Source organism: Gloeophyllum trabeum (genome assembly GCF_000344685.1).
Source record: "Gloeophyllum trabeum ATCC 11539 unplaced genomic scaffold GLOTRscaffold_00008, whole genome shotgun sequence".
Lineage (NCBI taxonomy): Eukaryota > Fungi > Basidiomycota > Agaricomycetes > Gloeophyllales > Gloeophyllaceae > Gloeophyllum > Gloeophyllum trabeum.
Window position 1 is genome coordinate 1,088,666 of NW_006920417.1, and position 14,701 is coordinate 1,103,366.

The 14,701-nt window shown below is 55.4% G+C and overlaps 5 protein-coding genes across 5 annotated transcripts; 3 read left to right on the forward strand and 2 right to left on the reverse strand.

The window, feature by feature from the left end:
• Positions 1-30: 30 nt before the first annotated feature.
• On the forward strand, positions 31-1,419 carry GLOTRDRAFT_130102 (uncharacterized protein; the record flags this gene model as incomplete). Its single annotated transcript, XM_007868813.1, has 4 exons — positions 31-126; positions 175-363; positions 410-785; positions 845-1,419. The coding sequence occupies 4 exons, from the start codon at positions 31-33 to the stop codon at positions 1,417-1,419; spliced, it is 1,236 nt and encodes a 411-aa protein (XP_007867004.1).
• A 326-nt stretch (positions 1,420-1,745) lies between these two features.
• On the forward strand, positions 1,746-2,169 carry GLOTRDRAFT_43519 (uncharacterized protein; the record flags this gene model as incomplete). Its single annotated transcript, XM_007868496.1, has 3 exons — positions 1,746-1,781; positions 1,902-1,985; positions 2,071-2,169. 3 exons carry the CDS (start codon positions 1,746-1,748, stop codon positions 2,167-2,169), a joined length of 219 nt encoding a protein of 72 aa, XP_007866687.1.
• A 1,140-nt stretch (positions 2,170-3,309) lies between these two features.
• GLOTRDRAFT_29189 (alpha/beta-hydrolase) lies at positions 3,310-4,564 on the reverse strand (the record flags this gene model as incomplete). Its single annotated transcript, XM_007868426.1, has 7 exons — positions 3,310-3,413; positions 3,471-3,600; positions 3,669-3,815; positions 3,882-4,071; positions 4,121-4,190; positions 4,250-4,318; positions 4,375-4,564. Coding segments are annotated over 7 exons (900 nt in total), but the record flags the coding sequence as incomplete, so codon positions are not given.
• An 817-nt stretch (positions 4,565-5,381) lies between these two features.
• On the forward strand, positions 5,382-8,870 carry GLOTRDRAFT_116543 (DNA polymerase alpha, subunit B; the record flags this gene model as incomplete). Its single annotated transcript, XM_007868814.1, has 11 exons — positions 5,382-5,478; positions 5,529-5,894; positions 5,949-5,987; positions 6,039-6,127; positions 6,189-6,452; positions 6,510-6,686; positions 6,739-6,960; positions 7,050-7,231; positions 7,317-7,470; positions 7,555-7,662; positions 8,841-8,870. 11 exons carry the CDS (start codon positions 5,382-5,384, stop codon positions 8,868-8,870), a joined length of 1,728 nt encoding a protein of 575 aa, XP_007867005.1.
• Positions 8,871-12,879: 4,009 nt separating this feature from the next.
• GLOTRDRAFT_77472 (beta subunit of citrate lyase) lies at positions 12,880-14,678 on the reverse strand. Its single transcript, XM_007868815.1, has 10 exons — positions 14,407-14,678; positions 14,216-14,355; positions 14,068-14,160; positions 13,764-14,006; positions 13,694-13,709; positions 13,526-13,635; positions 13,397-13,474; positions 13,273-13,333; positions 13,081-13,205; positions 12,880-13,025 (listed from the first exon to the last, which is right to left on the reverse strand). Exons 1-10 carry the CDS (start codon positions 14,558-14,560, stop codon positions 12,966-12,968), a joined length of 1,080 nt encoding a protein of 359 aa, XP_007867006.1. The 5' UTR covers positions 14,561-14,678; the 3' UTR covers positions 12,880-12,965.
• Between the last annotated feature and the right edge of the window lie 23 nt (positions 14,679-14,701).

Below are 14,701 nucleotides of genomic sequence, written 5' to 3' on the forward strand. Positions count from 1 at the left end.
GGACGTTGGCTGCAGAAACTGGATTCAGAGATGCACTTTACACCCTCCATCGCACGGTCTGTTCTCAATATTGTCGAGCGGTCTCCCAACCCCATATTTCAAAAGAAGTGCCGACGGATCCTCAAGGTACCAGCTGTGTGGATACACGGTTTCAGTGCTTATCTGCCCCCGTAGCGCTTCCGCAGTCGAATGCAGAGCATCACCGCGGCTCGGATTGAGACACTCCATCGTCTCCTAGAATCGTGCGGTGTTGAAGATATAGTACCTCCCCCTGATCTTCCTGAAGACTACGGCAGCGCCGAAGCTATCTGCCAGGCGATGGGAAGGCTCTTTGCCCAAACCATCCGCCCTACTCGCTTCAAAGTCTGTCGATATATGCGCGATAAATAAAAGCTGACATTTGTTGCAGTGTACTATATCTGGTTTCGGTGCTGCGGACAAACCGGACGACGCATTCTCGTTAATTCAGAGTCCCTCGGCTCATCTAGGGGCAGCGCTGTCTGATGCAGATCCCCCCGGGCTCCTTTGGGACGCCGCTGATTCCGACTCTCCTCGTGCTTTTGCTTCCCCAGGTGGATGTGATTCTGAAGACCTTTGGCCCGACGAAGAACTTAAGCTGTTGTCTGCTTCGCAAGATAACGTCTGCCACGAGGATACCATGCTTGAACATGCGGATGCGAGTGAAGCTGTAGCGCGTCATGGGTGCTTCGACGATGATGGCATGCTTTGGGAAGAAGATATGGAGTCTCCTGTGTCCTCGCAGGATTCTAGTCATGATTCCCAAGGTGGGTGTGCTCCGGACAGAGTTCCGCGGAGGTGAGGTACTCAACGTGGTTTGGGATAGGAGGGTGGTTGTCCGACGTTCTTCTCAGTCCCCGCCCGCATGCAACTGGGACTGTTTCAGATGTTCTCTGTTCTCCCGCGCTAGACATCGCATTCATAAAGGACTGGCTTCCAGAAGAGTCGCCCGTAGAGCGCAACGAGTCGCCCAACATCTGGCAGGAAGACTGGATGGAATACGATCTGGTTTCTGGTCAGCTTCCGGTGTACTCGCCCTCTTATGCCTCAGAAGTCGTAGGAACAAAGGCACCCCCCATGTCTCTCACTTCTCTGGTACCTTCGGATCTTGCGCCTCCTTCACGCGTAGTTTCGGAGCCTGGATATGCCTTTGAAGACCTTGATGTCCAAGAAGAGCGAGACGGGGCGGAACCCGGGACGACTTACCTTGGTTTGAGGGATCTCGAAGACGAATTCGACCTCGGCAGTTCTGGAATGCACCTGGTTCGGCGACATAATGCTTTTCCTGGCAGCCCCTCGACCTCCGTTCCTTTGTTATGTGCCCCGGATGACCTTCCAAATGTAGACCCTGACGTCGTTCTCAACTTTGATGATGGATGGGTACCGGTGTTGTCTGCGTAAACGACATGTCGTTCCTCATCATGTTTCTTTTACCTGTCGAATTGCTGGCGCGGGTCGGGCGTACGCGTAATGATCGGGCTGAGGCAATACAAACGATATAAGCGTTACGTAATAGCCCACTAGTACGTCAATACAGAGGTTGAAACTCCGACACTCCGCCGTGAAAGTCGCCTCGCGATGGCGGATGCTCCGTAGAGACAACTACAGCATCGCGTACTTACTCCTGCTGCAACTGGATCTTTGCCGTCTTCACTCGCCCCGTTCCCCACCCTTTGCGGAGTGTGTCTTCAGCTCCTCCTCCTCATCTGTGACTTTGTTGCTGCACAATGCATCCCGCCAAGCTCAAGAAGATCGACATCAGCGTGAGTCTCTTTCGCCTGTGGTTGTATATTCGTTTCGCGCCATCGGGATATTTCGATGTGGCTCACTCGGGATTTGAATGGTTGAGTTGGAAAATACTTACGGATATGTATTGCTTGCAGACCTTGTCGGAGGAGGAGCAGAAGCTCTTCCGACTGTATGGTAAATTGCCCACCCACAAGAATGTCCTCACCAAGATGCAGAAGGTGAGCATACATCGACTGATATTGACTTGGCCATCCTTCTGACAAGCCGACGTTCTTGCCTTCTCCATCGCCCCCTCATCTCCAGGATCGCAAGTACTTCGACTCTGGTGACTATGCTCTGTCCAAGGCAGGCAAAGCCCCGCAAAATACGGTCGGCACTGCGATCCCCAACCCTGAGAAGTAAGCCCGCGCGCCGCTCTTCCTCCCGCCTCGTGTTCCTGACTAAGGCTAATCGGATCCCATCAGCATCCCGCATGCGTCCTCGCCCTCGGCCACGCACCCGTCCCTCTCGGTATCGCCCACCAACAACGGAGCAACGAGTCCCGTGAAGGAGAGCGCGCTTGCTCAGGGCGAGTCCGCCGAGGAGCCCGCTGCCGCTACGGAGGAGGCTGCGGAGGAGAAGGAGGATGTCCCCGCTGACCCTGCGGCTGCCGAGGAAGAGCCCAAACCTGCTGAAGCCATGGAGGAGTAGTCGCTGATCTTGCGTTTGCCATTGACGACGCTGCAAGTGCGTCTAGCCGTCACGATATGTGCGCCTCTGCCTCCGCATCTGCTGTAACATGACCGGAGGGTCCGAGCTTCGCGCGACACATCTCAAATGTTCGGACCGCGTACAAGCCTCACCAGTCGAGAAACGTGTATGTACGATGTGTAAGTTTAATGACCCGCGGTAGCCCTACATGGAATTGTACTTTGTATAATGTGCGTCTTTGTCCTCGTATTGGTGTCGGGCGTGAGTTCCCGCGGCGCTCCCAGGTGAGATTGTACGAGATACAAGTCGCCATGGACGGATCAGGACATTGCCTGCGAACTCCCTAGATATATTCACCATATATCTCAAGGATTAGTTGTGTCCAGAGGAAACAGCTCCCTGCAGCTGTAAGCGCTCCCACCTGCCCCTGAAACTTTGAAGGACTACACAAACCACTGCCTGACGGTTCATAGCACCTTGATGTTCAGAATATAGATAAAGCATCACTGCAAGCAGTTCAGGTCGCGAAGGCTAGCTGCAGACGAAGGAACGGCAGGTTCGAAGACATCCCAGAAATCGTTCTGGAAGCAACACATCGTCAGTGATCACTGAAGCTGGCGATACCTAGGCCTGTAACTGTGGCAGAATATCTTGCTATCCGTCAGACCGTAGAAGCCTTGAAGCCTTCTTAGGCACTCCTCGTCCGACGCCGCTGTGGCTCTGAAATCATGCATACCCTCGTCAAGTGTGGCAACCATAAAACCCTCGAATGAAATAAACCCGACGAAAAAAGCGGTAATAAATACACTGGTGAATTTTACTTCTCTCCGCGGCCTAGCAGAATATCGTGCCGATCGAGATCCCCTCGTACGGGCCCAGGTGATCGAGGATGTCGCCCGAGAAGATGTTCGGCACGGTCTTGATCGTGCAATGCGAGTCCGTCGCGTCGTCCTCGCCTGCCCGGTGTCGTCAGCAATCTACGCATAAAAAAAGGGGGGGGAGACGAGACTCACCGGAACACGCGACGGCGTTGCCGGGCGAGACGATGTGGATCTCGCCCGCGGGGTGCTGGAAGCCGAGGAAGCGCCCGGGCACGATGGGGATGATGTCCTCCTCGTTGTTGATGTGCTTGAAGTTCTTGATCTACGGGTGGGTCGAAGGTCAGCACCGGAGTAGGGTGAGGAGAAGAATTGGGGACGGGGCAAACGGACCTTGGAGTCGAAGTACGCCGCCCACTCGGGGTTGCCGACGCGCGGCTTCCCGTAGGTGATGCCCTTGACTGTTACGTCGCTAGGCAGGTTAAGGTAGAGGAATAGCGTGTCCAGCTCCGCGAGTGCGCCGCCGAGCGAGTGGCCCACCTGTGTCAGCACCACTTAGCCTGTGTTCTTCGTGGCGGCAGGAAGAATGAATGCATGGATACGCACGGTGGTGACAGTCTTGACGTTCTCAGCCGCGAGCAGGCGCTTCACCTCGGCGAGGATGGGCTTCGCGGTCTTCGCGTGCTCCTGCGCGAACCCGGAGTGCACCTGGATGCCCGTCGAGTCGGTGAGCCCTGGGAAGAGCGAGGTGTCGAGGTCGTCGAGGATGATGTTGCCGTCGGTGAGGACGGAGAGACTTGAGATTCGGTTAGTTAGTGACAGAGCGTAGTAGAGCGAGGGCTTACAGTTGTGTGGGGTCCGTGCCCTCGTGCGCGACGACGACTGTTTGTTGGCTGGGGAGGTAGCCGACGAAATCTGCGAGGAGCGAAGGAGATTCAGGGACTTGCATGGAAGTAGGAGCGCGCCATACGCACAGTACTGGACGGCATTTCCATCGCCACCGTAGAGGGTAAGCTGGAAGTCCGATACGGCGCTGCACGCCTCTACGAATTCCAAGAGCTGAGTCTTAGAGTTTATCGCCGGGTGAGCGTGGACATACCACCGCATTGCCAGTTCGAGACCCCGGGGCAATACGTCGCCCTCGCAAGCTGGGTGTACGGCGCGAACGACGCAAGCTGGGCTGCGGAGAGCGCCGTGACGCTGCGGTCCTCGAGCTCGTGGACCGCGGGCGCGGCGAAGGCGCCGAGGAGGGAGGAGAGTGCCGCGAGGGAGTACAGCAGGGCCAGCATCGTGGGGACTCCGACTTGGGATCAAGGGCGTGTCCTGTGTCGGGACGGCCTATGGCGGATGGGGACGTCTTGAGCCTCGTAGCGGGCAGATTCCGTCCACAATATATATGTGTTATGCCAGCAAGGCACGGCGCCCCGGGAACCCAACCAGTAGAACAGAGCCGTTGAAACACCATGAGACAACGATATATTAGCCATTATGGGCAGCTACTAAGGACAGAGCTTCCCGCACTCATGGCTCGCCGCGTCGTGATTGGCGGGGCGGGGTGATATGCGGGTCGCGAATGCGGGGAAGAGCTTGGCTGCATGGTAGGCGGAACGCGTGACTTGATGTTGGTGAGTTAGTTCTGTTGAGGACTGACGTGCCTGGGGAGGCCGAAAGGCGTCGGTGACGGGTTTTGCGCTCGAGACGCTCAGAGCAAGACAGGTCAGCGTGCAGAGGATTCACCTGACGCTATCTGCGCTGCGACCATTCTGTGAAGTTCGGCGGCATTATTCGCTTAGCCAGAGACTCTGGGAAGCGCAAAGCATTTGTTGATCCGTCCAGTTTACCCCGGACAATCATCTGGGGCAGCTGTTCCTGAAACGTTCCAAGCCAAATCGTCGTCGAACGCAGCCAGAAACAACTCGAGTTCCTCGTGGAGACCGGGAATTATCCTGTCGTGTTAGCGTCTCTTCGGGCATAGGATGATAGAGAGCATCAGCCACCGTCCACGTGCTCGCAAGGATCAGGAGCAGAGTGACACTGTCACACCTGTGACCGGACGCGTCTGATTGAGCGCGGCGTGACAACGCGACGCGTCTCTCAGCACCGACCATGGCAATCGACTTTTCCTCATCCACCGAGCTCCGCATCGAGCTCCTCCAATACTTCCAACACAACGAGCTTGCAGAAGAGGACCTGCTCTCTGAATGTACGTTCCTTCAGCACCTCTTCCCTGGCAGCCTTCCCTACTGTGCCCAGGCATCAAGCTCTGCCAGAACTTCCACATCACGCCCGAGAATGTCTACTACAAATGGGAGGCGCTGAACTTTAATACTGGGCGCAGCGTCAATCTATTTACCATGGACTCGGTCAACCAGATCAAGGCGGCGATCCAGCAGGACCTGGCAAAGGAGCAGGCGAAGAAGGCGCGTGCGCAGTTGAGCGGGAGGATGACGAGGGGCCGGGCGCCGGTGCTGGGCTTACCAGGCCGGATGGGTACGCCGGTGAAGAGGTCTACTGTGGGGGGTGCGCAGAGCTCAGGTGCGGGTGCGAGCGTGGCGGGCCCAAGCAAGGTCAAGTTCGTCGGCCCCAGCAGTGATCCTGCTGCTGTGAAGAAGCGCGCTTGTGAGTGTTTGCTCCTGAACATTGTCTATCTCATGTACAGAGAATGTGCTTTAGACAGGTACATGTACGAGAAAATCTCAGAGCGCAGCGAAGGTGCGGCGCGGATTGGGGCACCACACGGTACTAACTGACGCATCCCACCAGTCCTGGACGACCGCATCGACGACTTCGCAGAGCTCATCCGCACGTACTATTCCATCTCCGAATTCGGCGACCCCGGATCCTCCACAGACGTACGTGCACTTGTCTCCTTCCACCCTCCCTTCCCTTGTCCAACCCACCCACTCGATTCAGGAAGAAACCACGATAGTAGGCCGCATCGTCCCCGACGCCGAGTCCCTCTCCACGAAACTCAACGACGCCTCCGTCGTCCTCGAGACGTCCAAGATGCTTGGCTCCGGCGCGCGCGTGCCCCTCCGGTTCGACCCGTCCCTGAAGATCACTGCGTCGCCGAGTGGAGGGGAGCTAGCAGGGATCGGATTGTTCCCCGGAGCGATTGTGGCGATGAGAGGAAGGAATGGGGGCGGGGGATACTTTTTGGTTACAGAAATCCTTAACGTGCGTCGAGATATTCTGTTTCAGTGGTGCGGACAGGGCTGAGAAAGTGTGAAACAGCTACCCCCCCTCAGAACAAGACCCGTAGACGAAGCATCAGAAACAAGTGGAGGCGACGATCCCGGATCGGTGTTCATCGCCTGCGGACCATACACACCCGACACCGACCTGGGGTACAAACCCTGGACAGACCTGCTCAAGAAGATCAAAGCCAAGAAGCCCGACGTCCTCATCCTCGTAAGCCCCTCCCGTCTCCTCCCCGTCCCCCACCTCACCCGCACCGTGCCAGCTCGGCCCCTTCATCTCCACCGATCACCCGTACATCCGGCAGGGCCTCGCGTCCTCACCGCCCGCAGAGCTCTTCCGGGACACCTTCCTCGCGCCGCTCGCCGAGTTCCTCGCCAGCGCCCCCGGGAGCGCGGTGGTGCTCGTGCCCTCCGTCAAGGATATCATCTCAGATCACGCGGTCTTCCCGCAGGCGGAGCTCCCCGCGAGCCTCATGTCCGACCCGGTCCGTTTGTACATTCCCTTCCCATGCGTCTATGAATACCCTTCCTGGCGAAAGGGGCGAGATGCTGACGAACTTGGCCATTGTTACAGCGCATCCACCTCGCGCCCAACCCCGCGCGGTTCTCGCTGAACGGGATCACGTTCGGCGCGAGCACCGTCGACGTGCTCTTCCACCTCCGCAAGGAGGAGTACTTCAAACGCAGCCTAACGCCTGTCGACCAGCCGCAGGACGCGATGTCGAGTCTCTGCAGACACGTCTTGCAGCAGCACAGGTAAGTTTCTCTTAACTCCTTCTTGAAATCTGAATTCAAGGTCCGGAATGCGTGCGGATAATTGATTATTGATTATGGATGGCAGCTTCTACCCCATCTTCCCCGCCCCGCACGAGCTCGCGCACGACGTTAACCTCGACGTCTCGCACTCTGCCGGGCTCGCGCTCGATGCAGAGTGCGCGGAGGCGGCCGCGCCGGATGTGCTCATCCTCCCGAGCAGGCTCAAACATTTTTCCAAGGTGCGTTGTTATTCTTCTCTCATTCTGTGCCCCCTGTCCATTACCCACTTTACGAAAACTTACGGGTGGGTCTGGTGAATGTAGGTCGTGGAAGACACGGTCGCGATCAACCCGACTTTCCTTACGAAAGGTATATACGCCGAGATGAGGCTACCTGCCAGGAGGACGGCGGGGCTAAAGGATGAGATACTCGTGGAGCTGGCGAAGTTGGACGCAGATTCTTGAGGGTATGTTTCTATTTATCTTGCGTGCGCTGCTGTCCGCTGGTGTATACCATCCGTAAATGCTGGGTATAATACATAAACATACAAATGTAAAATCGGCTGGGGTACGTGCTTGTGAGCGGTGCTCCTGAGCCTCAGCCAGCAATACAACCCAGGTAGCTATAATCTTTTGGTTACATATAGGCCATGGGTATCTTCTGGCTCCAAGACTGTACTTACCCCAGCAGAAACATAAGTCCTGATCAAGAAATGCCTTCTCCATTTCGGATTAGGTACTAGACTTGTGACTCGGAGCAACCCCGGACATCCTGAACACTCGGGACTCATAATTGGTTGTCGCACGCGAGCCCGTCCCATGACCATGGTCGACTCGGGAACAACAGCTCGGTAGAACCTATAGTACATGTCTCACGCAACACCTCAGCCATTTCGCCCCGACTTCGGATTGTCCCCGAAGGTAAGAGTCTTGAGCGGCGAGCTGGCAAGTCTTGAGGCATTGAAGGGGGAGCGGGCCCGCTTGTGGGTGCTGGAATACATATGGAATATATATGCAGCTCTATCATACCCGCCGCGGACAGTTATGTAGATCCGTCGACAGGAATCGCGTACAGTGGCGTAACTAGAAGTGCCTCTCATCATTAGCAGTAAACCCCAAAATCCTAACTACGCCCGACCCAATGAATACACCTGGCATATCATTTTATCGAAACATCCCTCGCTATTGTAGCCATCGCAGAGGCGTCCTGTATCCGGGACTACCCGATCACTCATGCCTGCTGGTCCGCAAGGACGATGGGTGGCAGGCGGATAATCTTGAGCGTCGACTCTTGCGACCAGAAGCCGGAGAACGCGCCGTAGTACGCGCCGGCCGTGGCGACGAGGCCGAGCGCGCCGCCTGCGGTGTTCAGGTGCGCATTGCCTGCCAGAGAAGCCCCGCGTCAGAATGACTACATACGGGTGGAGCTAGCTGAGGGTAAGGACGAACCGGTGAAGGACGCGGCAGATAGGCATGTCAGTGCACAGACTGTGGAGCCGAGCGTGAAGACGGTGGGCAAGGTGGTCTTTAATGAGCCGATGCTATGTAAGATTGAGAGTCAGAACTCCGTCGGTTCCGTTTCTACGTCTCAAAGGAGAGGGGCTCACCAGAAGAGGAACGTGATGAAGCTAGAGGAGTAGCCAGGACGTCAGTGACAAGGGTAGTACTCGGATAGGAATAATATGCTTACTCCCAGATGGCGAGGAAGATACCGATGGCGTGGTTGAACTCCTCCGTGACCTCGCCGTTGACCGAATACGCAGCGCTATACGAAGCGAACGAGCGGTCAAAATCGGCAGATAACTCGGATACAGCAGCGTCTACTCACGCAAGACCAATTTCAGGCAGGTACAGCGCGCCGTACGTGAAGTTGAAGCCGCCGTAGGTGGCGAAGACGGTCGCCGCAAACGTGTTCCCGAGGAACATCTCCCACATACCAACGAGTGTCTGCATGATACCGCCGTAGCTATTATGTCGTAATTTGTCAGCGACAATAGACAGGAACGAAGATTGTTTGGAGGACAACGTACAACATGGCGAAGACGAGGACCAGGTTGGCTGTCTTCACGCCGGCTGTGCCGAGCGTCAATAATGATGAGCACAGGAAGACAGTCCCGTATGCCAACATCCCCAAGGGGGTCTACCGTCTCATTCAGCTATACAGCATGAAAGGACGCAGGTAATGAATACGTACGGGGTTGCCGTACGTTCGTGGGGGCGGAGGCGACGATACCTGCACGACCTGGTGGTGCGTCAGCTCCGGTGCGTAGTCGCTGCCGCTCTCGCGCTTGAGCATGCTAGAGTCGTTGTGGGACATGTCTGCTCCGAGTGATGTATGGAAAGGAGGAGGCGGGGGCAAGGTTTTTGGCGCTAGGCCTAGTGTGAGGTGAGGGAAGGGAAGGGCTGGGGGGGAAGCACTCAAGAGAGAACCAGCCAGAGCGAATTTCGTTTTATAGCCTGGGACATGGAGGGAATAGGAAGCGTGGCGATATGGGGTGCTGGGTACCTGCTATCATAGCGTCCTCACGCACGGGTTAATCCGGGTTGCGCTCGCGAAGCGCGCGAGTGGGAGTTGAGTATGGAAGACATCATTCGTCCCTCGGAAAGATTCCCACTCCATGGCTTCGGTCGAGAGCCAGCGTGCGTACTGGGATCAGAATTCACGTCAATCGAGGGAAAGATACACTCTGGCCTGGCGAGGACGCGTTAACGAGCTGTTTAAGTTAGTCTGTGTCTTTAATTGAACCGTTCAATTAAACACATACTATTACTGGTACAGCTCGGGGAAATCTTGAGCGTTAGTTCACCTCGCCCAGAGGCTGGTACACATCCCTGGTTCTTGGATTCGAGGCGAATAGGAGTGGTCTACCGGTCCTATCCGGGGCGCAGCGGAGCCTTTCTGGCGATAACACGAACTCATTGTCCCCGCATGTTTCGAAAGGGTCGTTAGGTCATTCCCACTGCGCCCGATGCTCGTATGAGGCATGTGGAGTTACTTGCAACCGTGTATCAAAGACAACGTTTGGTTATCAGTATTAATAGTAGAGCTCACACTGCGAGGCTAATTAACCTGTGTTGGAAATCCGATAATCATGCGAGAAGATGGGAGCCGTGGTAAGGACAATAATAGATGAGGCATTTTGCAAACGTTCCTCCTGTTCTGGAAGCAAGACCAATCGATGTTCCCATACTAAGGAGTGCAAGTTCGGATAGCAGTTCTGCTGCAGTCACTATGTTTCTTGAATAGTACCGCAATCCGAGGCACGGAAGACTTTTGTTCTGCACGACAATGTCCGAGTGCCTTGGTCGAAGTTCAGTAGCGCTCGGACACAGCCACATTCATTGCCAAGATCATGATCAGCTTCCGGCTCCGAGGTAGTCACGGCGTGACAGGGAAGTTGTAGCCGGGAGAATATTATTGCCCCTGTTGTAGTTCGTTTTGTGGCTCTGTACATGTGGCGAACTGTACTATACGTCCCCCCATCATTATACCTTCAGTCAAGTGCAATGGCGCGATCAAACTTCTGGTAATGCGCTGTGAAGCTTGAACATACTGGCCTTTAGGGCCCCATCATAATTAACACTGCGCTCCGAATCGCCTCCGATCCAGCATTTCGTCAAGGTTTCCATCATGCTGCGATGCCGTAAACGGTCCTCTTCTTTTCCCGGTCTCGGGGAGAATCAACTCCAACTACGTCTATCCTTTCTCACTCTCACGCGTCGGGAGCTCTGGGATCCATTGGCGAGCACGACCAATTGATCCCAGAGACACCCAGTGCTCGTCATAACACCCTTAGTGATCCTCTGTATCATCTACGCATTTCCCCGAAAGTATGGGTGAGCCCTTATTTTGTTTCTCGAGTCACCATAATTGTGTCCGCCTGCTGCGACAGTTTGGCCTTCACGGGCGCGATATGCCACTCTATGTTTAGAGGGCCCGGCCGCCTGGCAGAAGTACTACCATATCGCTCGAAAAGGGTCCAGCAGGCCGGAGCCTATGCGGCGCCAACGACGATACCTTCCTCTATATCTCCGCACTCTCGGAACGCCTCTACTTCAACGACAGCCGTCATACAAGGGTGCAGTCGATCGGATATATCCAGCGATTTATCTCGCTCCCTCATGGCTCTTTCTCCCACTTCAAGCTCGTACGAAGTTCGCGACCTGTGTATGGCTTCAATTCTCAGGATAAAGTTTAGTTAGGTCCAGGACGCTGTAAACTGTTCTTAGCACCGTGTCCCCACCCCGACGGCGCAGCAGCATAGGCCGATGGGCTCGGCTCCGAGAGCGCTTCAACCTCGAGCCTTGTCTGTCAGACAGGATACCACGCCGGGATACGGGATGCAAGATAACCGAATGATACACACGACCCGCTCCCTTCCTTTCCGCACGACCCTCCTTCTTTGCCCACAGTCCAAGGAGCCCCTCATCACGCAATTCGTCCACGGAAAGAGGTGTACGTATGTGCGCCGTGGAGCAGCGGTTCTTTTTCTCAGCCGAGGATAAGGGGACTCTATGCCCATGCCTGAAGCTTTGTCCGAGCCTGGCCAGTATTCCGAGTCTCCCGGCGAGGAGAACTGGTATTCACAAAACGCGGTATACGCGCTATTGCGGACGTAAGTGTTGCCCACACCCAGCCGCGAAAAGCTCGGACGGATGCGTCCTCTTCAGCTTACCTCATAGGGTCTTCGAGTCTTGTACTAAACCTAGTATTATCGAAGGTGCATATTTCCCTACCCTCTCCCTGTTTGCTGATGAAGGCGGGTCGATGCGAGCACTACTGGCATCGCGGCCACCTCTATATTCCGTACTAGTACTCCCATGTTCAACACTTCTACCGTACCCCATGCTCACCGTATCAGTTTCACTCATGTCTGATTATAGCAGGTCCCCAAGAACACAGGCGTCTGTCCGACCTCTCGCAAGGGCCCGCGTTAATGTGTTCTGCCCGGTACATTTGCCCGCCACGCGGGAGAAGCTCGGTGAAGCCGCTCCTTCCTTCGTCTTGCAGCTCTGCGGGGTACTCCAGGTTGCGGAGGATCCGATCCTTGGAGCCACCCTTGGCCGATGCCTGTTCTCCGAACTTGATTCCATGATGTCAATATATCTTCGCGGCCACGAACACTGGAACGCATGTCTCTCAACTTATGTCCCATGCTCTGGCTGGCGGTGCAAGCAACAACGCGTTTCTCCGGGGGTGCGTTTCAACCATTGATTGTCTCGCTGAAAATGCCGCGTGTTAACGTTGTCCCCCGACATAATGACCAGCTGTATCTTCGGAGTGCGTTGTGCTATCCTTGCCCTCTGCACGAAGTTGTCTTAACTTAGGCGACTGGGGCATTCGCAGTGTCCATCTGACAGGCTCAATGCATGATGATCACCTTGCGCGGCCATTCTGATAAACGAGCACTGGCAACTCGCGACTCGAGCTTTCCCCGAAGCTCTCGCGATAGTCCTGTCACATACGATGTGCCTTGCGAGGCGAGGGCGTTACAGTCCTACGACCTATCGTTTGGGCAAGATCAGTTCATGCCCCCGTGTGCGACCTGGGCGGCTCTTCTGCATCCCATCTAGAACGGCCAGGTTCGAGGAACGCGACTCTGCCCCCCATCCCAAATGGTCCACGCGGAGGTCTGGAATTGATATCCGCTGGATTGGAGGTTGCTATGTATATCAATCTTTACTTTGGTTACTGTTTTACAATGCAACTGTTTCTTTATACGTTCACCTGCTCCTCACGCCACCTCTGGAATCTTAAGCCCCGCAGCCTTCGCGATATTTATCGTGTTGATTGCCTGCCATTATCCAAGGACGTTAGTGGGTCCTCCCTAGTCAATCGAAACAACCCACCTGCTTCAGCATCGGCGCGTCGACCATCTCCTTTCCCCCGCCTTCGAGCTCGATACCTACTGCTCCTCGCTCGGCAGAATGCGCGAGCGACATCTGGTGTAGTATCTTGGCCGCCCGGAGGATTTCTGGAGAAGTCGGCCATGGGTCAGCCATCGACAGTGCGTGATGCGGTGTGAGAGCGGGAGTGCATACCTTTCTCCGTCGGTACATATGTCGACTGGATTATGTCGACTTGACTGGGGTGTATAGCTTGCTAGAAAAGGGAGCGGAAGTCAGCGCAGAAGCACACCGATCCAGCTCAGGGAGCCTTGTGTACCTTGCCGTTGAATCCGAGACGTCGCCCGTCCTCGCATTCTTCCCTCAAGTAGTCAAGGTCCTTGTAGTTCACGCATACCTTACCAACGATTCAGCTACTCAGGTCTGATGTTGAGAAGGAGCGCACTACCATGTCAATAGCTTGCAAACCAAATGCCTTCGCGGCGTTCACGATTCGCGACCGCGCGTACAATAGTTCTTGGCGAGATTGTGTGCGGATAATTGAGGTGTCGGCACAATCTGCACCACAGTACCCTCTTCAATATCCCTCCTCAGGTAGGGACGTGCAGATACTTACAGTCTTCTGCGGCGAACTAGCTCGACGTATCAGGCACCCCGAAGCTAAGCAACTGACCGTGGAGGCTTACCAAGAGCGCACTGAGTCTTCCGCCGAGAGATGCACCATGCTTGGACTGCCACGCTGCAATCTCCCCAACGTTCCATAAGCCTTGCGCGCTCTCTATGCTCGCTATGATGTTGAGGTTACATTCCGGAGAGTCGCGGACCCTCCCCATTCGTGAGAGGTGGATTTCATTCGAAACTGCATCCAAGTCCGAGGCTGAGTGGATCTTGGGCATCAACACCGTCCGCACGTTCGGCCCCATAGTCAGCTTGAGGCGGAATGCGTAGGTCAGATAGGGAGTACAGCAGAGATAGAGGTATACCAACGACTTGCAGTATATCCTGGTGGAAGAACTCCGTTCCCAATCCGTTCACCCGGACCCCTACGCGCGCTGGGCGAGGCAAGACAGCGTTGGACGTATTCTGGGCCAAAGGTGAGGAAGTGCTGTCTAGACGCAGAGGTGATATCTTCACGCACCCGGATGAACGATACCAATCTATGTCTCGCAGCCGACTTGTCTGCCTTGGATGGAGGCACGCTGTCCTCCAAGTCATAAATAATCACATCCGAGTTGCTTTGGGTAGACTTGTGGAGCATCTTTTCAGACGTAGCAGGCACTAAACTTCAAATTCATTCTCCTCCTTGATTTGGCTTTCCTTGAGACGCACCGTACAAGTAGGAACGCTTCAGCTGCGCGTCCTTGGTCGTGTTAGGGGCAACCGTAGAGTTCCATCTTCTGGCCTGAGCGCCCTGGGCCAGCAGGGAGCGTGTCGGCTTTACGACGAGGTTGGCAGAAAACCGAGCACTGTGTAGGAGACTCATGACGATCAAGCAGACCAAACGGTCGTTAGAGCGGAACAAATAGTCATTGGCAATGACATTTATAACGACATCCTGCTCGGCTGAATCCAGAGCAGCTTCGGGCAGTTGGTGTGTTCGCGTACTGCAGACGCCACACTACCC

Coding starts and splice junctions, on each gene's coding strand:
- GLOTRDRAFT_77472 (XM_007868815.1), bottom strand. CDS start 14,560: ATGAGTCTCCTACACAGTGCTCGGTTTTCTGCCAACCTCGTCGTAAAG. Junction 13,334..13,396: donor GTCTCGGATTCAACGGCAAG/GTACACAAGGCT, acceptor TCCCTTTTCTAG/CAAGCTATACACCCCAGTCA. Junction 13,206..13,272: donor ATATGTACCGACGGAGAAAG/GTATGCACTCCC, acceptor CGACTTCTCCAG/AAATCCTCCGGGCGGCCAAG.